Genomic DNA, 24,181 nt, shown 5'->3' with positions numbered 1-24,181 from the left:
CCCTGTATGCTCTTTCCGCTCTTCCTCTGAGTGATTTTGAGCTCTGGCTTTAAGCTCTAAATCTCTGGATGAATAAGTGCAGTGCATACAGTCAGGTGGAGTAAACGAGGAAGGTGAAAATCAATTGGCTGGTCAATAGACCATTTAATGCACATTGCACACAAAACTGACAAGATTTTCCATACAGACGGTCATGGACTGACACTGATGTGTATTTGTTTGAATTATTAGGTTTTTCCACAACAATCTGTTATTGTAATATTAAGTATTTTTGATAAACTCATTGGAAATGGTACTTTAAAGAAAACACAGTGATTTTTGTTGTATGCATTTGTCATTTTTATTTCATTTCTTTATTTTTAAAATGTGCATAGGTAGTATTTATATAGTTTTATCTTTTAGTTTTGGTTTGTAAATGAAAAATTATTCAAAATTAAAGCTCACCAAGTCTGTATTTATTTGATCAAAAATACAGTAAAAACTGTAATATTGTGAAATATTATAATTTTCTGTTTTAATGCATTTTAAAATTTATTTTTGATATTTGAAAATATTAAGCCCTATTCTATTAAATTATATTTGAAACTTTTTGTAACATTGCAAAAATCTTTACTGTCATTTTTGATTGACTTTAATGCATGCTTGCTGAATATAAGTATCAAATTCTTACAAAAAATCTAATCTGAAATGATAGTTTATTTCTAAAAATTAAAAAAAAAAAAATGTAGTGTACATTTTATGTTCCTTTTGCTCTGAGCAAATTTTTATTATTATTGTTTAATTTTTGAAACACTGTTAGCTATCAATTCTCATTTAATTAGTCACAGATAAGTAGACATGCTCTCTTTGTGTGAGTTTTCATTGTCCATTCACACTCAAAACATTACAATTCAAATTTAAACAAAACAAGTGTATGATTTTAACAGTGTCTTTTTAAATTGAGATGTTCATCTCCACTTTGTGCACAAAGATGATGGAAATTATAGAGCTGCGTATGATGAATATAGCTTCAGACTAATGTATTACTGTGTTGAACGTATACTGAGCTAAACGCAAATGAGACGACAGTGATATAAGCATCAGTGACAAAGCAGAACAGCATTTCTCTTGCTGAGGACCAGAATAGCTTTCTGATAAGATGGTTGTGTGTGTGTGTGTGTTTGGGGAGGTTAATAGGGTCCATATCAGGTCCAGCTAATGAATGTCCCGTCAGTGCAGCCGTCTGCGTGGAATGGCATCATCTTGAGGATGATTAATGCATAAGAAATGTGCTTGAGTACACAAGATCATGCACGCAGGGTCGTGGCGTGATTAATGCAGCGACGAATCAAAGCACAGCTCAAGAGAACAATGAAGAACTGAGAAAAAATGAGCCGTATCAGCAGATTGTGTTCTCTGTGAAGACACAGATAAAGAATTTGAATATGGAGAGGAGGAGGGTGTCCAATTAGTGCAAAACACTGGCCTTAGACGCCAGTGCCATTATATAAGATCCTACACGGGCATTGAACAAATGATCTAAATGAGGGTGCTGGGATATCTGTGATCAGGACTAAACTGAAGGATTAGCAGGACAGTTTTCTCCAGCGGGTGATTCAGAGATGATGCTCGGACCACATTCTTAAAAAAAGGTTCCAAAAGAGGGTTTTCACAGTGATGCCATAGAAGAACCATTTTTGATTCCTCAAAGAACCTTTCATTGAGCAGTTCTTAAAAGAACCATTATTTTCTTAGTGTGAAGAACATTTAACAACCTTTTTCCACTATGGGAACGTTTTATGCACTTGAAAGTTTCCATGGATGTTAAAGGTTCTTCATGGAACCATCAATGCCAATAAAGAACCTTTGTTTGTTTTTTTTTTACTTTAGTGTTTTTTTTGTGATATTCTTTAAGGTAGATGCATTTAGACATGCTTTAGATAGCTTTAGCATGCTTGCAGTAAATGGGATGTGACAGCAATTTGTAGTGCAGTTCATTGTTTAAGGCGAAATGAGCAACATGTGACCGTTTCTGATGTGAAGTGACTGTATTAAAGTTTAATTTGATAAAACTTGTGGCCATTTAGAGATTTATGCATCATTCATGGTGTGATGCATTATGCATTGCTGCAAATGATATATAGTGCACATGCCTGCAGAATGTCCACTTTTTTCTTTTCTTTTTTTGGGGGGTCAAATTAGAGTGACAGATTTTTATATATATATCTAATTTGTATCAGAGTGTCTAAAGCAGGGTCAGTAATGGTAGAAGAACTCGTGGCCACCAATGATAAAACTGCTGTCAGGCTCTTTTGACTTCAGTTTCACATGATCCTTCAGAAATCGTCTAATATGCTGATTTGCTGCTCTAGAATTTTTTTTTATGATCAATGAATTCATATATAAATGGTCATAAAAGTCTGTACTGTCAGTTTTCATCAATGTAATGTGCCCTTGCTGAATAAAAGTATTAATTATTTTTTTTTTAAAAGTCTTACTGACCCCAAAACGAAATCACTCAGGATAAGACTTAAATAAGTTAACTGCCAGAAAATTACTGAGACTTTAAATCACCTGGAGTATGACAATAATTTTGTGCAATAAATGGCTGTTGTTATTTTACTTAGATATGGTAGTGTATCTGTGAGTGTTGTGTTTAGCATCCGTATGTTCATAAAAACACATCTGATTGGTGTCAGGACCTGGTCTTGTCAACTGAAGGTTATTTCTCTTCAGGGTTTGTGGAGACTGTCCTCCTCCTCTCTCTTCTATCCTCCTTTCTGTCCACAGGTCTTTTTATTCATTCCTTTCTGCATGTTCTATTAACATTCCTCTAGTGTTTCAGGGTTTGTTTTGAAGCAGGACTGGCCGCTCTTTGTGTTTTCCCTCTGAACTGTGATTTCTTTTTCCTCTTCTTTAATGATGTTTTCTCTTTGTATCACGGGACTTGAAACTTGTGTTTGTGGTTTTATCTTTTTGTCGTGTGTTGTGTATCCCTCATTTTTTGTGTGGTGGTGGTGGTGTTGTTTGTGTTGTTGTTGTTGATGTGTTCCCTCCCGTGTGTTTTTGCCCCTGATTTCTCGTCCCTTCTTTCTGCACACTTCCTCTCACACCCCTCTCCTCTGTCTGTCTGTCCGTTTTTGTGATGTGACCCCATCACCCCTCAACCCCCCTCCCAGAAGACACGGACTCCCCCAGTCGGAAAAACTCAGGTCTGTCCTTTCTTCTGCTTTGCTTTTCTCGTCTTCCTTCACGCCGTGTCCCAGCTCCTCTCTGTTTGTCACACTCTCGTTCAGGAACAATTCACCCAAAACTGATGAAAATTGATTCATCATCTAGAGAATCTTAGACTAGCTAATGATTAGTTTGGACCAGTTCGAAACCATCAGAAACTATTATGGATGTTCCAGCAGATCAAGCTGCAGTGTGCGCATACACAATGGATATAAGGTTAATCTCACAGAGTCACACAGTCTTTTTTATTGAAGTTTGTTTCTGCCATTGGAATAAAAAAAACAAAAAGAAAAAAGATAATTGCAATTTTTTAGCTCACAATTCTGACTTGTGAGAACTGTAAGCTGTATATATACTCGTAAGTGTAAGTTTTAATGTGAGAATTGTGAGATATAAACATGCGATTGCAAGTTAGAAAGTCAGAATTGCAGGATATAAACTTTTTTTTCTCTCACAATTGTGAATTTACATTGCGCAGTTCTGAGAATACAAGTCAGAATTGTAGGAAATCAATTGCCTTTTTAACTTAATATTATTCCTCACAATTCTGACTTTATATCCTGGAATTCCTACTACTTTTTGCGAGTCATAAAGTCCAATTCTGAGGAAAAAAGCTCTCCATTCTGATATTTGCTCACTTTTAGACTCACGATTCTGACTTTGTAACTTACAGTTGCTAATTTATAATATGCAATTCAGAGAAAAATGTCAAAATTGCAAGATGTAACCTTGCAATAGCAAATTATTTTTTTATTTTTTTGTAATTCAGTAGCAGAAACAAGCTTCCATACATTTCCCTGTACAGTTCAAAAGAAAAACAATTGAATTAAGTTATTGAGATTTGGGGAATGTGTCGGTGCAAAAAACAAAACTTAATGGTAAAAAAATAGGCTTAAATTTCATTATGTAAATTATAATAATATTAAAATAATATTTTCAACATGAATTATAATATGCATTAAAATAATGTAAGTTAATAATCGTAATAGTGGAAATACGGTATCAATTAGAATATACTATTAAATATGTTGTGTATATAGAGCTGGACATTGTGAGATTCAACCATTATCAGTTTGCACTGCAGTACACACAGTTAAATATGTTCAAATCTAGCTGTTGTCATTTTTGAATGTAGTAATGAGTGTAAAAACTATAGAGGAGTAAATGCTGGGACTGTGCTATCTCTTTCTGCTGTTTGCTTGTCTTGGTTGAATCCATCATTCCTTCTCTCTGCTCTTTTTTATGTGTGTTTTTTCACCTAGTTTCTTTATTGCAAATTGTAGGAGTTGCTGTTTGTTGTGAAGCTCATGGATTTTTTTTTTTAAATTTTTTTTTTTTTTTTTAATCAGCTTCAGTCATAAACGTGCGATTATGATCGTGTGTGTTCATATTTAAAAAAAATAAATAATAATAATTCAAAATGGTGGCATTCCTCGAATGACAAAATGCTTTTTCAGCAGCCTTGATTTTGGAATTGTTTTCCCCATGTTCTCCATGCATCAGAAAAAAGGTGCTGAAAAGACACCGAAACATTGTTAGTGACATAAATAAATCAAACATGGTACACAAAAACAAGCCATTTTAACTTATTGGAAACCATTATAATAACAATATATTTGCAAATTATTGCAAAATATTCCTATATTCTTTACCATTCAAAAGTTTGGGATCAGTAAGATTTGTAAATATTTAAAAAAAAGAGGTATCTGATGCTGACTAAAGCTTCATTTGGTTGATAAAATATAGTAAAAAAGTGAACAATTATTCAAATTTAAAATAACTTTTTTTCTAAAAATGTAATTCATTCTTGTGATCCAAAGCTGAATTTTCAGCATCTTTACTACAGTATTTAGTGTCACATGATACTTCAGAAATTATTCTAATATGGTGATTTGTCAGCTGTTTGAGGCTTTTTTTTTTTTGGTCATTTACAATGTTTTATGGCAGTGGACGATGCTTAGATTTTTGCAGAGATTTTCATTTCCACAGTAACAGTGCCTTTTTATGATTGGTGGATCTCTCCTCAGAATGATGGGTAATTTGGCTATTTATTGCTGTTTTATGGAAATGAAATTGATTCACACTATTATTGTTTCAAATGAATTTCTCTATGGAGAAAATGAATTGGATTTTGTACCTTCTGAACCCGATTGTTGTGTACAGTTCTTGGTTATGGCTTGAAGCTGGCTTCGTGACAGCATAAGTACAGATATATCACATCATGGCTATTTCTAGAAGGTGCTAAGGTCAATTTCAGTTTTATTTGCATCCATTTTCATCCTTTTTATTAGTGTGCTTTTTTTCTTCCTACCATCTCTCTTTGAACAACTTAGTTTAGAGAATGAAGTGTGTTGTGTGGTTTTGGCATTGCAGATATCTAAACTTTTGTATGCGGATTGACTTCCCATGATGCAAAGCATTCTGAAAGCACTTTCAGCTGTGAATGTGGCATTAAACTTAGAAAACACACTGCATGTATGAACTTCACTGTAGTGCTGCAATTTAATCCAATTAATCTAATGATTCTGAGAGCGCTAATCATTGGGTAATTTGCTGAACATGTTAATTACTTAAAAGCACAATTGCTATTGGCCAGAGAAAATTGCTATTGACATTTACGGCACCTGCACTGACAAAGACAGATGTAGTTTGCTTCACACGGCTCAATGCCACAAATTCAGTTCTTTCATGTGCAAACGGGCTGCTTAGTTGTAGCTTGTTGCCTTGCAGTCAAAAAGGTTTCAGAAGTTTATGTGACTTTTTGCTATGAATAAATATCAGATTGTGCTTTTCAACAAAATTACTCTCAGTATCAGTTTTAATATCACAGAGACTCAGGTCACCCTTGAAATTAACGTGCAGAAAAACTTGGTATTACAAGCACTTCCTGTGTCTGTTTGCCTCTTTAAGATGAATCTATAGATGTATTCCCCAAACTGTAAGTTGCTTTGGATAAAAGAGTTTGCTAAATGAATAAATGTAAATGTAAAAACACACCAAAAAACAAGCCATGCTAAAGTCACCCTAGCGACCACACAACATGTTAAAAACATTTAAAACACTAAATGTGTTTAGTACTAAATTATACGAAACTACAGCATTTGATTTAATTCAACTTTGAACATGCACTTACTTTATTGCTCTGATTTTCTAATAGTAAATCATTCTTTACTATTCAGATGATGTAAAGTGTGTCGCGTTTGTGTGAGTTTATTACACAATCAGATTTCAACTCATAAAAATAACTAAAAAAGATCAGTTAGTTTCTTGATTATTAAACATTACTATCCCTTCTGTAACTTGCTGCAATTATTTTATTTATACATATACTTTTTCTCCTCTGTGCTGCATGATTTAAAGTATGCCAATGTGTGAAGAAATTTAATTTACAAGCACTTCTTTAATAATGGTGACAGGCATTTTGATAAATGCATAAAATTTTTTTCATGGATAGTTTGGTATAACAGACAGTTGTCTCATATGCTCACATTTCAGAAACATCATGCTGCATTGTATGAAACTCCTCATGAGAAATGTTAGCTAGCCTTGTTAGTTCAGTGTTGTACATTATGGGAAAGATTTCTGTATTAAATCATTCCACATTATTCAAACGCTTCATTGGTGAACACGTCAACAGATTAGATCCCATCTAGCCTCACCAACATCACAAGGCATTTTTTCAACAAACTTCCAAACACGCAAACTCATTGACATCTGCTGTGCTCCATAGATGCTATGGATGTGGAGGAACGAACGCGGCAGATGAAGCTGAAGATGAACAAGTATAAACAGGGAACCGGCTCAGATTCAAGGCTGGAACAGGACTATCAAAAGGCAAGTAACTGTGGTCTACCGCTCCAATACTTAACATGAAAAACATTTCAAAACTTTTTAAATGATTAAATATAGTTATACTATAGTTAGTACAGGTATATGCTTCTACTCATCACTCATTTCACAAATTAGTTTGTGTTCATGTTTTCTAGTAATAATATTTGTATTTTGAATAAATTTATCAGTTGCAATCACGCTACATGAGATCATCACAGTTAAATAGTACTCCTGGTTACTTGAATAATTTAATAATTAATCATAATTTTATTATAATTCATTATTTAAATATAAAAATTAAATGGAGAACATTTAAATAATAAAGATAAAGATAGGGTCATTTTTGTTTTCATTTATTGATTTTATGCATGCAAGACTGTGCGTGAGATTTTTTATTTATTTTTATTGACCAAGTTCTTCTTTCACCCCCTTAGTTTAGTTTAGTTAGCTATTTTTTGTACTACTTTTCAGCCATTCACATTGCTTATTTGAACTTAAGTGATCATAGATTAAACATGATGTTTATTTGGTGACCCACTTCCAGCAATTGTGAAATTTTTAAAGCTCTATATAGTGTTCCAGGTTTGTGGTCTCTGCTCAGTATTTACATTAGTATTTGTGTACACTGGACATTGTGCTGAGATTCAGCTTCATATATGGCTACTGTATATTGTCTTCCCTTTGTATCTTTTTAAGCGTGTGGTATGAAAAGCATTGTACAGGCCCATGAGTTCTACAGAATCCTATTAAAAGCAGATAAAGACTCAGTTTGTTTGCTCTGTCTGATAAGAGGTGCCATTTAGGACGTAATGTTTATAATCATCATAGCGAGCCATGAGCTCCTTATACATAAATGTGTTACATAAGATGCTACAATAGCTCTCCATGTCTGTCCAAGACAGAATTACCAGGAAAGCCTTAGTATAAATGCAGTGGCTTTTCGTTTTAATGATGCTTGTCATCCTTTTTAGGGTAGTTTTTCTCAAAAAACAAAACAATAAAAAATGTATAAATTTATTTATAATTATTTAATAAATTATAAATTTATTATTACATTTATTTATGAAATTATGCTATTAGTTTTGATGATTTTATCCAATGCAACTTAATTTACCTTCAAGGTAAAGGTTTTGTCAGTTTGTGCGTTCCCTGGGAATCAAACCCATGCTGTACTGTTTGAGCTTAAGGAATGCTCATGAATTTATTACTACTACTACTACTAATAATAATAATAATTTATGTATTTGTTTATATTAATTTGTTTTATTTCATGTTTATTATTTTTATTTATTTTTAAATAATATTAGTTTATTTATATTTTACATTATTTGAATTTAATTTATTTATTTCAAATGTATTATTATTACTATTATTATTATTAATTTCATTATCATTATTGTTTATTTATTATAATTATTATTCATTATTTTAATTAATTGTATTTTAACTTAAGCTCTGTCTTTGTGTGAAATGTCATTCTCCCTATTTGCCATTGGTCGGATAAGGGAAAATGAAAGTGCCACTTGGCCTCTAACACCTTTGTATTTTCTATTTGTTCTCTGTAACGGCATGTGTTGTGTTTGTTCTGCAGCGTTCAGGCAGGGACCCTCAGCGGGGAGAAAACCTCTCGGCCAAGTCTTCGGACAGTGATGTCAGCGACGTGTCCGCTGTGTCGAGAACCAGCAGTGCGTCTCGATTCAGCAGCATGAGCTACATCTCTGTCCAGTCAGAACGGCCGCGGGGCAGCCGCAAGATCAGGTGAGATTCTCAAGTTAGGATCACTGTCAAACCTGTGTGTCACAATTCAGTCTGGGAACAGTCCACAGCCAGGGCTCCAAAACGGTGTTCGCTGAGGCCACGTACATACTGCTATGTTTTGGGAGTGACAACCGCAGTTATTTGCAGGAGTGAATTCCTCATGTTTTAGCGTCTCCTGACTGCAAACAAGAAACAGGGATGTTAATAGTGTAGCTTGTCTGGTGTGCTGGACCAAACTACTGTCAGAGTCTGGAAACCAGTATTATTTTAGTACTATTTATTACATATTATAGTATTTTTTTAATATTCTGAATTAGATTAATTTTTGTTTTTTGTTTTAATTTTAGTTTTGTTTTATGTGATTTTTCTCCTTTTTTAAAGTATATTTCTATTTAGCTTTAATTTATTTTTATTTCAGTTCTAGTTGTAGTAATTTTAGCTCTTACTACTTTATTTAGGTACCATTTCTATTTAGTTAGTTTGAAAATTAATTAGAAAGTTTCCACTTTAGTTGAATATTTAAAATCATATTTTATTAGATTTAGATTTAGTTTTAGTTATATAATAACAACACTGCTGGAAACATCGTAATCATTTGGCAGTTGGAGGTAAACCGAGGCATCGAGTTTTATGTATGTTTAGTCTCAGCCTCAGACGGCATGCCCTCATACGCGTAACTAGCAAACACTATCAAAAACTCTGCAGTTCTAATCTGATTGACTTGCTTTCTGGAAATTTCTTAACACTAGATGATGCACCACTTAAATTTGGAAATGCCTTATCCCAATTTAAAGAGTTAGTTCACCCACAAATGAAAATTCTGTCATTAATTACTCACCCTTATGTCTATCCAAACCCGTAAGACCTCCGTTCATCTTCGCAACACAAATTAAGATATTTTTGATGAAATCCAAGAGCTTTCTAAGACCGTATAGACAGCATCGCAACAACCACGTTCAAGGCCCTGAAAGGTAGTAAGGACATTGTTAAAATAGTCCATGTGACATCAGTGGTTCAACCGTAATGTTATGAAGCTACGAGAATACATTTTGTGCGCAAAGAAAAATTCTAAAATTTGACGATTTCTTCTCTTCCGATTTCAATGTGCATAAACATCAGTACCACGACACATGCATGTGCATTCCTCTGTTTGTAAGCAAGGTGCAGTGCATCCAGGTTCTATGCCAGAACGCCGGCTCCTGTGTCAGCAGAACCACACACATGCGTCGTAGTACTCTTGTGAATGCGTGTTAAAGGCTGACAAAGAGAAGAAATTGTTGAATAAAGTCGTTATTTTTGTTTTCTTTGTGCACAAAAAGTATTCTCATGGCTTCATAAAATTGCAGTTGAACCACTGATGTCACAGACTATTTTAGCCATGTCCTTACTACCTTTTTGGGCCTTGAATGTGTCATTGTGTCTATGGAGGGTCAGAAAGCTCTGGGATTTCATCAAAATAACTTAATTTGTGTTCCGAAAATGAACGAAGGTCTTAAAGATTTGGAATGACATGAGGGTGAGTAATTAATGACAGAATTTTCTTTTTTGGGTGAACTATCCCTTTAATTCCTGAATTTGAACTGAGAATGCAAAGTTTAAAGGTTCATAAAATTATGTTTATGAAATAATCAGAATTTATTACTAGATAACAAATGCTTAGAAATTATAACCCAAACCAGACTATGGCAGGACACTATCAATCAAACAGCCTCTTTCAGTTTTAGTGGGCACTTCTTGTCCAGAATAATAGTCAGGCTACACGCATATTGAATGCTGCATGCAAATATTGTTGGCTCTGTAATGAATTGCTTGTTATTTTCCTCATTTGTAAGTCACTTTGGATATAAGCGTCTGCTAAATTGGTATCCAAAATTGCATATGGGTCAAGACGTAACTCATATCTGAATCATCCAGGCGTACATTTGGATATAAAATGAGGTTATCACTCCTATAAATACCTGCTGTGTGCAGAACAGGATTAAGCACTCAGAAAAGGAGTGAGGATCATATTTAGTAGCAGTGTGTACATGGCCTGAGAGAAACAGCAGCTTTGTAGGCTTCATCATTATTTGGGTCTGAGGGCGTTCAAGATTGGGTTCGGTTTAGGTGAGCAGCCTTTGTTTTAAACATTGATCATAATAAGAAATGAGCAGCAAATCAGCATATTAGAATGATTTCTGAAGGATCAAGAGACACTGAAGACTGGAGTAATGCTTTGATCACAGGAATAAATCTTAAAATATATTCAAAGAGAAAACTGTTATTTTAAATTGTAATAATATTTCACAATATCACTGTTTTACTGTATTTTTGACAAAATAATCGAAGCCTTGGTTTGCATAGCATTTGTCTGTCGTCCAACATTTTCATAATTTGCTCCATGTTAGCGAAAACTTTTACTGAAATACTAGCAAATAATCACCAGCAAACTAGAGGTGAATATTTCAGTTCTGCAAGCTTTGAAACACATTTTTGTTCTGTTTTATGTGCATACTGTCTGGCTTCTGTTGTTTTTACTGTTTGCATTGTTATTTTGTTGTGTTGTCATTCATTCATTCTTACTTTAGTGTTGACACCTGTTTTCACTGTGCTACATGTTTGTTCTCCATGCTGCTTGCACTTCTGCTTCTGCCAGCCACGCCCACAGCAATGCAGTGCAGGGGCGGAGCCTCTCCAGAGATGGGGAGGAGTCAGTTGGGGAGGCGGTACAGGAGGAAGAGGAGGAAGGAGGGTTAGAGGAGGACAGAGAGAGGAAGAGAGGAGGGGGGAGGGCTGGAAAGCTGAGGAGACAGAAAGATAGTGTAGACAGAGAGGAGGCGGAGCTGGAGGAGGAGTCTGAAGAGGGCGTGGCCCAGAGGACGGTCTCAGAGACGGACCTCAGGTAAACTATAGCCATGGCAACCAGCTGTATCTTATACCATAACTACAAGACATTCCATTGATACAAACATACTACTAGTATATTCTGTTCACGCCTGAACAAGGTGCACTGCAAATGGTTTTTACACTTTCCAAGTTTTACCCTTAAAGTGGTAGTAATTTTGAAATAAATAAAATAAAATAAAAAATACATAACATATACATAATATAACACATTTGTCAATTTGTGTTTTATTTATTTATTTCAGAAGTAATGTTAAATACTGGTAAATAAAACAAAATATTTACAAACATTACATCCAGTGCTATTTTAGTGTCATTGTAGTACTATTATAGTTTTCACTTATATTTGAGTTAGTTTTATTTTTCTATATTATATATTTATATACTTTTATATATTTTAATTATAAATATTTAGTAACTTTTAGTAACTGTTTTGACATTTTTATTAGGTTTTTTTAATGTCAGTATAATTAAAAAAAAAATAGAATTTTTTTAGTTTGGTTATTTTAGTTCATCAATTTAAACAAAATAAAAATGAGAAATGTGGCGTTGGCTAATTGTAGCTCATTTTTATTTATTTATTCATTCATTTATTTGGTTTACATTTATTTTATTTCAAATAAAGAAATGTTTTTCTTAAGGTTGTTGTTCTCATCAATCCACTACAAATCATTTGAATATAACAGTATTCAGAAAAGAACAGGAAGTATAAAATAAATTCATTATAAATAACATTTATTATAAATGGCTAGCCTTAATGAATTTATGTAAAGCGAAACTGAAACTGTAATGTATTTTCAAAGGGTAAAACTTGGAAATTTATATATATATATATATATATATATAGACTTTAAAATAATAATTTGTTGCCTGTTTAGTCATTAAAAACAACAACAACAAGATTATTATTGTTGTTGTTATTATTATAAAGAAGATGCATTTATCTATATTTGTATTAAAAAATTACTTTAGGGCATATTTCGGATGAGAACCAAACATAAAATAGTTCAGTGCTATTATTCAGAGTTGGGAATAGGGAATTGGACAGTTGTAAAGTTGGGAATTGGGTAATTAAGTCAAGGATACCTTCTTTATTGTAGGACGACCTAAATAATAATGTATTCCAGATATAACCTGAACTAAAGCTGCCAACTCCAGTCCAGTGAAATGAGTGTATAGATACAGTAGGTGGCAAGCCATGGTAATCTGCTCATGATGAATGAATCAGTCCTGTGCTAGTGCTGCTTATGTGTATTTAATGTCTGTATGGCATTTTAATGCTGTTTGATTGTGCTGTGACTAAAATTCAACACTTGTGATGGCTTTATTTGAGGTTTATTAAGAACACATCATGAAATGTTTTATTTCAATGTCTCCAGACCTTCTAATAGCCCTTTTACCCCTATAAAGGCCTCCATTCAAGATACAGCTTCACACTCAGTTGACCTTTTTATGCATTTTGACCTTATTTTCATGACAATTAAGCAGTTCTTGATTCTATAAGTTATTCAGTTGCATTTTGTATTTGATGTGATTTTTATTTTATAGACATTCTCATTAAAATGAAAAAAAAAAAAAAAAATAGTTGACACACCATGATTTTTAGTGTTATTATATTACAGTAAAAATGCTATAATGGATATGCTGTAAAATGCTGTTTAATTGTTTTTTTGCAGTGCTATTTTAGTAATATGGAGAAACTTATAATTTGTAGTTTTTATTTTTGTATTTTCCATTTTTATTTTAGTTATAGTTGTAGTAACGTTGTTGTGTTGTAGTTTTTAGCATTATAAAGTTTGGTAGTAGTATATTATAAAGTTTAGTAGTTTTTGTATACATTTTAATTTTAGTCAAAGTTGTAGTAGTTTTGCTGTGTTTTTGTCATTTTTAGGGGTTTTTGTTTGTTCGATATACAATTAATTCATTTTAATTTCATTTTTTGTTATTTTGGTACATCAAGGTAAACTAAATTAAAAAGTAAACTAAATTCAAATGAGAAATGTTGCCTTTGCTAAAATACAAAAGTGTTATATATTTAATGCTGTCTCAGTTCATGTTCATTGATTTCAAGTAAGTTTTTATTTTTGGTTCTGTAATGGAAATTCTTTTTAACTTAAATATTAACTTAAATATAAACAAATGAAAGGGAATACAATAAATATATATATATATTAAAAAAAATAAAATTATATATATATATATATATATATATATATATATATATATATATATAGTATCTCACAGGAGTGAGTACACCCCTCACATTTTTGTAAATATTTTATTATATCTTTTCATGTGACCACACTGAAGAAATGACACTTTGCTACAATGTAAAGTAGTGAGTGTACAGCTTGTATAACAGTGTAAATTTGCTGTCCCCTCAAAATAACTCAACACACAGCCATTAATGTCTAAACCGCTGGCCACAAAAGTGAGTACACCCCTAAGTGAAAATGTCCAAATTGGGCCCAAAGCATCAGTATTTTGTGTGGCCACCATTATTTTCCAGCACTGCCTTAACCCTCTTGGGCATGGAGTTCACCAGAGCTTCACAGGCTGCCACTGGAGTCCTCTTCCACTCCTCCATGACGACATCACGGAGCTGGTGGATGTTAGAGACCTTGCTCTCCTCCACCTTCCGTTTGAGGATACCCCACAGATGCTCAATAGGGTTTAGGTCTGGAGACATGCTTGGCCAGTCCATCACCTTTACCCTCAGCTTCTTTAGCAAGGCAGTGGTCGTCTTGGAGGTGTGTTTGGGGTCCTTATCATGTTGGAATACTGCCCTGCGGCCCAGTATCTGCTTCAGTGTATCACAGTACATGTTGGCATTCATGGTTCCCTCAATGAACTGTAGCTCCTCAGTGCCAGCAGCACTCATGCAGCCCCAGACCATGACACTCCCGCTACCATACTTGACTGTAGGCAAGACACACTTGTCTTTATACTCCTCACCTGGTTGCCGCCACACACGCTTGACACCATCTGAACCAAATAAGTTTATCTTGGACTCATCAGACCACAGGACATGGTTCCAGTAATCCATGTCTTTAGTCTGCTTGTCTTCAGAAAACTGTTTGCGGGCTTTCTTGTGCATCATCTTTAGAAGAGGCTTCCTTCTGGGATGACAGACGTGCAGACCAATTTGATGCAGTGTGTGGCAGATGGTCTGAGCGCTGACAGGCTGATCCCCCACCCCTTCAACCTCTGCAGCAATGCTGGGAGCACTCATACGTCTATTTCCCAAACACAACCTCTGGATATGACGCTGAGCACGTGCACTATACTTCTTTGGTCACCTGTCCTGTTAAACCACTGTATGGTCTTGGCCACCGTGCTGCAGCTCAGTTTTAGGGTCTTGGCAATCTTCTTATAGCCTACGTCATCTTTATGTAGAGCAAAAATTATTTTTTTCAGATCCTCAGAGAGTTCTTTGCCATGAGGTGCCATGTTGAACTTCCAGTGACCAGTATGAGAGACTGAGAGCGATAACACCAAATTTAACACACCTGCTCCCCATTCACACCTGAGACCTTGTAACACTAACGAGTCACATGACACCGGGGAGAGAAAATGGCTAATAGTGCCCAATTTGGACATTTTCACTTAGGGGTGTACTCACTTTTGTGGCCAGCGGTTTAGACATTAATGGCTGTGTGTTGAGTTATTTTGAGGAGACCGCAAATTTACACTGTTATACAAGCTGTACACTCACTACTTTACATTGTAGCAAAGTATCATTTCTTCAGTGTTGTCACATGAAAAGATATAATAAAACATTTACAAAAATGTGAGGGGTGTACTCACTTCTGTGAGATACTGTGTGTGTGTGTGTGTGTGTGTGTATACATATATATATACACTCACCGGCCACTTTATTAGGTACACCTTGCTAGTACCGGGTCGGACCCCCTTTTGCCTTCAGAACTGACTTAATTCTTTGTGGCATAGATTCAACAAGGTGTTGGAAACATTCCTCAGAGATTAGCATCACGCAGTTGCTGCAGATTTGTCGGCTGCACATCCATGATGCGAATCTCCCGTTCCACCGCATCCCAAAGGTGCTCTATTGGATTGAGATCTGGTGACTGTGGAGGCCATTTGAGTAAAGTGAACTCATTGCCATGTTCAAGAAACCAGTCTGAGATGATTTGAGCTTTGTGACATGGTGCATTATCCTGCTGGAAGTAGCCATCAGAAGATGGGTTCACTATAGTCATAAAGTGATGGACATGGTCAGCAACAATACTCAGGTAGGCTGTGGCATTTAAACGATGCTCAATTGGTACTAAGGGGCCCAAAGTGTGCCAAGAGAATATCCTCCACACCATTACACCACCAGCCTGAACCGTTGAGACAAGGCAGGATGGATCCATGCTTTCATGTTCTTTACACCAAATTCTGACCCTACCATCTGAATGTCGCAGCAGAAATCGAGACTCATCAGACCAGGCAACGTTTTTTCCAATCTTCTATTGTCCAATTTGTGGTGAGCCTGTGCGAATTGTAGCCTCCGTTTCCTGTTCTTAGCTGACAGGAGCGGCACCCGGTGTGGTCTTCTGCTGCTGTAGCCCATCTGCTTCAGGGTTCGATGTGTTGTGCGTTCAGAGATGGTTTTCTGCATTCCTTGGTTGTAACTAGTGGTTATTTGAGTTACTGTTGCCTTTCTATAATCTCTAACAAGTCTGCCCATCCTCCTCTGACCTCTGACATCAACAAGGCATTTTTGTCCACACAATTGCCGCTCTCTGGATATTTTCTCTTTTTTCGACCATTCTCTGTAAAACCTAGAGATGGTTGTGCGTGAAAATCCCAGTAGATCAGCAGTTTTTGAAATGCTCAGACCAGCCCGTCTGACACCAACAACCATTCCACGTTCAAAGTCTCTTAAATCCCCTTTCTTCTAGATGCATCTAGATGCCTAAATGCATTGAGTTACTGCCATGATTGGCTGATTAGCAATTTGTCTTACCAAGCAATTGAACAGGTGTACCTAATAAAGTGGCCGTTGAGTGGGTATATATATATATTGTACATTACAGTAATTAGACTTTTTTTGCGTTTACAGTAATCAGTAAAATAGGCTTTATTTTGATGAAATAATACCAATAATGCCACAGCTTCATTTACGTCATACAAATTATAATATCTACTTTATTTATTTCAGGGTGAAATATCACATCTTGTAAGATTCACTGATATATGTACCAGGCTCCATCAGTCCAGCTCTTTGTGTTCGTGTTTAACTGTTTTCTCAGGCCGTATTTGTGGTATTTCTGAGCTCATGTTCATCATCTCTCGGTGTTGACACTGCACTTGTCATCTGGGCGTCTGAGTGATGCATTAGACTCTGATCGGTTTTGTAATGAGGGAGATAGGAACACGATTTTCTTTGTTAAGTGACTGGAAGCATACACAGACCTTTGAAGCATATCGTTGATCATATTGCATTAAATGAACACAGACTGGACACAGATTGTGTATGAGGAACAGTGATTTAGCTGAAGAGGCAAAAAGTGTTTGCCTTTAATGTCATGCGTTCTTCAGGTGATCTTTCTGTCTGTCCATGTTTACTGCGGAGTGATGAATAAGCCAATACGTGCTTTGAGAAAACAGGAAGTGATGTCAGCAGCAATTACATTGATGATGATGGAAGCCACAGGCATTGTCTGCCTCATTAGGTGACTTGTGTAATATATAAAAGTCATGTGTTCTGGTGGCACTTTTCTGTGGGTTAGTTATGCAATCTCATGACTAATATACATGAAACTAGAAGGTGGAAAAAAGAAGGAAAACAAATCCATAAAGCGGTTACTTAGCATTGCCTTACAAGGCACAAAGAGTCAGTGAGGTTTGTGAACGGTCGCTGAAGCATGAGTTTACAGCACACAGGTCATGAGTTGTTTAAACTCTTAAGTCGTTTCCAGTGGTTTTTGTGGCATTATTAGCCTTTAGTCAGATGATTTCAAATCAGAGATTTCAGTTTCAAATTCAGTAGTCCTTTATTGCAAATCATTTTCTAAATCTGTAACTTAGTCTTGTTTTACAGTAAAAATGTACAGTATAAGCATACTTTAAATGAGCTACATGCTCTTGATAAGCAAAATTGTCTGAGATGTCTTGTATTCAGAGAATGTTAATTTTATTTAAAATTTAAAAAATGTAAAATGAAAATAGTAAAAATCTTAAAATGTTCTTAACCCATTAACTCCAGAAAAAAACACTATTGTAAAATCAAATGTAATCCTCCTTAACTTAATACCTTAATCCATTAATAAAATTAATTATTATTAAAAGTGAAAAACTTAATTGATATTAATCGCAAATATCACATTTTATGATGAAGATAATTTAAGATATTGGTAACACTTTACAATAACTTGTATCAGTGAAATTTATTTAACAAGCAATGCATTTTTTACAGTATTTATTAATATTTGTTAACATTTGTTAATAAAAATACAACTGTTAATTTCAATGATGTTAAACTGCAACTTTTGATTTTAATAATGTGTTAAATGTTGAAATGAACATGGACAATTTATTAATCTTAGTTCATGTTAGCTAATATAGTTCAATAATATTACCAGTGTGGCAGAATTGAATATAGACATTGGCTTTGAATATTCTATCTTGAATATTCAAAGCCAAAGTTTGTTCAGTTCTGCCTATTTTTGTTTTCTTTCCATATATTTTAACATAAGCCTACAGTTTGCAGTAATTAGATATTTTAAAAGCCGGTTTTTCCGTTGCTTCGTTTTGAGTTGATGAGGTGAGTTGGCTGTAATTGCTTTGATTGTAGAAAAATTGTAGGATTTATGTCTGACATAATTATGTTTGATTTTTAATATGTTTTTTATATACTTAATTGCTTCATTAAACTGACAACTCTTCTATAATTAATGTATGTTAATGATAATATTAAAATCCCATTGCTATTTCACATTCAACACCATCATTAATGTGAAACTGAAGCTGCTGATAATGTAATCAGATGATGCTGACTTTCTGCTCGGTATCAAATCATTAGCATCTTATTTTCCGAAATGTCAAGTAGAAAGTGTCTGAATAAGCTTTGAAAGCTAGATCTTAATTTGCAGGATGCTAGACACTTTCCATCTAAGAAAGCCAAGCATGAGAAAAGATAAATGCTGTAGTCTCTACCACACTTTCAGAATTTGACATTTTTTATCAGGACTGGAAGTTGATGACGGGACTAAATTTCATTAGCATCGCCTACAGCGGTTTAGCACTGCGTCACATTTCATTTAAAGGTCAGTTCTCTGTTGAGTAGAGCGGAGAACATTATAGTGCTGTTCTGAAAACCTAGTGAGCTTCTAAGGCAGCATCTTAACTGAAATATTATGTAGATATTTTATATATAAACACACAGTTGTGCTCAAACGTTTACATACATCTTGCAGAAATCTGCAAAATACATCTGCAAAATGTTAATTATTTCACCAAAATAAGATGGATCATACAAACTGAATGTGATATTTGACATAAAATATGTTTTCCCCGAAAGAAAGGAAACATGATGTATATTAAGAGCATTTTGAAGATTTGGGTAAATTGTATTTTCTTTGTCCTCTGAGAAACATCTATTTAAAATAAGAAAAATATACACATCTTCGTCTTTTTCAAAAGTTTTCAGATTTCAGATTTTGATATATTCTCTAGGCTATCTTTTAGGAGAGGATACAGTATGTGATAGTTAACACAACTTTTACTTTCTATTTTATGTTTGGTAAAGTAAAACCAAGGTTTTTTCCCACTGTTTGTAAGATGAAGATGAACCTTTCAACATCTTCCATCCATCACGTTTCCACCATGTCAGTTTCCAAAAATAACTATAGTGTGTCGATAAAATACTGTTTTAGTGCACAGCTCAAGGGCGGATTTTATGTTATTAAGGCCATCTGAGCTCTTGAGTATTCATTTTGAAAAGAGTATGTATTAATAGTGGTGATGGTTGAATTTCATGCCATAACTGAATTTGGAGTTCTTAATAGGGCACATTCATTTAGACACAATTAACTGAAATGCCAAGGACCCAGGGCATCGTTTCCATAGAAACCGATTTTCTGCATCATCTCCTCGATATATATTCAAGAACAGTGATGGTGACCACATTCTTCTGTCTTTTTGTCATCATATCTGTTGCATTATTATTATGCGTTCACACAGGTCGCACGCTTCAGACATTGTGCGAGTTACATCTCACATTAAAATATGAACTGAAGTATGTTGCGAATTTGATGGCATGGTTGCATTTTCTTAAAGTTATGCAGTGCATAGCTATCATAGCAAGGCGATGCAATGCCATGAACCTGAAAAAATAAATCCTAAAATTATGCGCATTCCTTCAAGGAGAGAGGATGTTTTATGCTTATTCTGGTTTTAGCACTTCAGAGGTCCAAATCTGAGGCGTAGAATGGCTGTAAATCAAGAAAATGGACCTGAGCCACTGCCTGCATGCAAAAAATAGCGCGCAGGTTTTGTTTGGTATAAAGGAACATCGTGGCCTAGATGGAAATGCACTTAGCAAAATCTGCATGTAAAAGGAACAGTCTGTTCAGCTGTGGATGAGCAAAAACATCCCTGGAGAGACACTGCAACGCTCCAAGTACATTTGCCTGAGGGATGGTCTTATCTGCCAAGACCTCCTGATAGACCATCAGGAGAAGCTTTGGATGGAGACTTTGGCCTTTGGTAGAGAAATGTCCACTTTGGCTGAAGCTCTGATGTCCTTTTGTGACCATCATATGATCCTGGTGTAATTCAGTGGCACATGGTCTCGCTGACAGTGATGCTCAGGTGACCTTCTAAGTAAAATGAGATGAGCTGATATTGTCATCAGGCTGTAGTTGAAAAACTATGGCTCTGTTCCAAATCCTAGTGAGCTGCCTTGCTGCTAAACTGTTTACACAGGCATTTATTTTTATTTATTTTTTGCCAAGCAGGTAAGGCCAACATTTCAAGATTTAGTCCAAGATATTCAAATCAAGACTCAGACATTGAAAATCAAAGCCCACGAGTCTATATTTATTTATTTATTTATTTTTTCAGAGCACGTAAGGCAAACATTTCAAGGAAGTTATGGTCAAGATTTAGTTCAGAGATTCAAATCAAAGCACATATATCTTGTTTGTTTGTGTATTTATTTATTTGTGTTTTTTTAGCAGAGCACGTAAGGCCAACATTTCAAGGTAGTTATGGTGGAGATTTAGTTAAGAGATTCAAATCAAAGCACACGTCTTATTTATTTATGTTTTTGCAGAGCAGGTAAGGTAATATAATTATGGTAGCGATTACATTTTTTAATCCAATTTTAAGTGAATTAGTGAATACTAATATTTTAAAAGAACAAGATCAATATTTCCTTTTAGGAGTTATTCAGTGTTGCCATTTGTGACGAAGGCCCTGACTGCAGGTTAACTCAAAGGTGCACATCTATTCACATATACAGTATGAATGGCCATACTTCACCTCAGGTACTGCGCTGGACTGACTGCCTGTTCAGAAGGCCTCCTTTATTAATCGCAGAGAGAGTTTTCAATAGCAGACCAGATTCAAACACACTAAAGTGCCTGAAGCCATCAAGGCATTAGTAATCCTCCAGTAAACAACCTGTGCAGTTTGTCATAATGCTCAATGATCCGTTACAGATAGTGTGTGACTTCTCTTCACACTGCCACAGACCATGTGACCCGTGTGTTCCTCTGGTCTCTGTGGTTTTGAGTTTAGAAGTGTTTATAAAAAAGATGAAATTCCAAGTTAAATCTATGATCTAGAGTTGTGACGAAATGCAAAAAGCAGAACTGCTTATTTTATTTTTCCATGTTTGTAGTGAACTGTGTATTGTTTAAACTGTTTCTTTCTCTTCTCTCTCTCTCACACACACACATCTCTGCAGGCTGACTCTCACTCGCAGTGGCAGCACTACTGCACACTCTTTACACAATACACACACCTCAACAAAGTTATTCATCTGAAGATTAAAGTCTTCAAAACAGTCATGCCAATTTTGTATGCAGAATTTAAGAGAAAAACATATCTGTGTGTTATTCACTCTTCACCTGCAGTCCAGTTTAACTGGCTGCTATCTGATCCTGTATAGCGCTGCACTTTGTGTCTTCAGTCATTGTCATTCTTTTCAAAATATGAAACAATTAATGCTAAGAATAATAATAATAATTTTATATTTTAGCATGTTCTGAGTTGTGCAAGACCAGGGTCATTATTAACCTTATTAACATTTTCAACATTAACTAAAGCTAAAACTATTTTTAAAAAAATTATTGAATTATTGAAACAAAATAAACTTTAACTGAAACCAAATAAAATATATATATGAAAAAAAAACTTTTTTTCAGTTACCACATTCCTCATTGTTTAGTTTACTTTGAATTACTAAAATAATTAAAACTAAATAACCTAAAACTAAAATCTGAAACTTAAATAAAACTATATGGACATATTAAAAAAATTATAATAAAGATGACAAAAAAGACATGAGTGAAATAAACATTAACATAAATAAAACAAAATATAAAAATCTTAATTGCCTGAAACTATATTCTAAAACTAACTAAATATATAAATGACAAATAATAACAAAATTGCAATGAATAAAATAAAATAAAATTTAATTCAAAATAATAATGAATACTATAATAGTGTGTCAATGACACTAAAATAACACTGTTGAAGACCCCAAAATATTATTATCATTGTTAATAATAATTTTATGTTTGCATGTTCTGCATTATACATATTTATATATTATATATTATTTATATATATATATATGTATATAGATTTTTGTTGTTATATTTTTAATTCTAGAAACACTCTACACAATTAATAAAAATGAAAGTTCTGAAACAGGTTTGGAGCAATGCCTAGGCAATTATAATGAAGTATACTCATTTAAGAAGACTTGACCGTTTATATCTGGATGGATGTGCACCTTTAAGAAGTTACTGTTAGGAGAGACCTTCTCTTTCTCAGACTGCAGTTTTTGATCTGTGGTCAGGTTTTCAAACTACAGAGTAGACCTTGTCTATCCATATAAACCATCAAGTATAACCACATAATGTTCTTATTGTTTTTGTGAATTTGTTTGCAAACTTTTGCACTGATAATTCCCTGCCAATCTGTCAATCATACGGTGAGATATATTCCAGAGAGACAGATGTGTCTTGTCATCACAGCAGCATGAAGGGTTTTGTAAATTGGCATCCAGCGTTAATCTCCACCTGGGTATTGTGTCGGTCACAGCTTTCTATGAGCCGTTCTCATTACAGTGATGAGAGGAAGGTATTGGCCATCTGAAGCCCTGCGGCGGCGCAACACTTCTCTCCGTGAGAATGTGAGAGCCTGCCAACCTCTCACATGCGACTCTGCTGGAGGGAGCTGTCTGCATGATAAATATAGTGTCTGGCAGCATCCTGTCCAATCAATCAGTCAATGCAACAGTATCTCTTTAGAGCCGTGATTAACTCTCAGACTGTTGTGATTTTCCCCAGAGACTCGTATCGGCCAGAAACATACACATTTGATTCCACTCTATTCTTATTGCTCCACAGTGACAACAGTTGACCTCAAACCAAAAACTGACTCTACAAACTGGGGGCTGTTCTGTGTCTGTGCTTTGTTTCTGTGTGCAACACTAGTGTTTTTACTTATAACTAAAACTTTTTTTTTTATTATTGAAATAAAGCTGAAATTATAAATATATGATGAGGGACTTGAAAATTAGAAATGTTGCCTTGGCAACTAATTAAAATAAAATGCATTTAAGTTCTAAAATTAAGACAAACTGAAATAAAAAGTAAATTAAGTTCAATTAAAATAAACTAAATAGTGATATTTTACACAAATGTACATCAAATATAAAAACTGAAAATATAAAACTTAAAGCTAATTAAAAATATTAATAAATGGTATAATAGAATTGATCTATTATAGCATTAAAGCTAAATAGAAATATTTTATAAAATATAATAAGCTAAATAGAAATATTTTATAGAAATCACATAAAATTACTACAACTAAAAATATAAAACTGACAGAAAATAATGCAAAAGTAACGCAATGCATTACTTTCCATAAAAAGTAACTAAGGCAATTAGTTACTTTTTTTATGGAGTAGAGCAGTATTGTAATGCATTACTTTTAAAAGTAACTTTGCCCAGCACATGCTAGACACTAAATCTAACTGTTTTTCAGCATCACACACTGTAAGCATCACATTTTTAAGATGCTGTATCAGGTTAAAAGAAGTTCCATTTTTAAAACATCTAAGAGAAGGAGACTTAACATAAGTCTCCATTTAATCTCATTGCTTTCTTTGAGAAAGAATTGAGATCTGAAAGAGATTTCATATGTAATTTATTTGGTGCGATTTCTCAATGTATTGACGGGGCTTAAATGGGAGCTCAGCTCACTGCTGTAGAGAGTGTAGCGATGATCTATACAGATACTACTC

General features: G+C 34.4%; 1 protein-coding gene across 3 annotated transcripts in view; it reads left to right on the top strand.

The window, feature by feature from the left end:
* rims2a (regulating synaptic membrane exocytosis 2a) overlaps positions 1-24,181 on the top strand; it is a gene marked incomplete at its 5' end in the record, with an annotated part of 169,336 nt that overhangs the window by 115,651 nt on the left and 29,504 nt on the right. For 2 of the 3 annotated variants that reach the window (XM_079430543.1, XM_079430541.1), the window contains 2 exons: positions 6,944-7,057; positions 8,643-8,802. In XM_079430543.1, coding sequence (XP_079286669.1) covers positions 6,944-7,057; positions 8,643-8,802 — 274 coding nt within the window. Of the gene's footprint in view, positions 1-3,161; positions 3,192-6,943; positions 7,058-8,635; positions 8,803-24,181 lie in introns of all 3 variants that reach the window. The other variant, XM_079430542.1, reaches the window with a different exon arrangement.

Source organism: Barbus barbus (assembly GCF_936440315.1).
Source record: "Barbus barbus genome assembly, chromosome: 12".
NCBI classification, from domain to species: Eukaryota; Metazoa; Chordata; class Actinopteri; order Cypriniformes; family Cyprinidae; genus Barbus; species Barbus barbus.
Note: the sequence above shows the minus strand (reverse complement) of the source record. Positions and strands in the feature narration are given on the sequence as shown.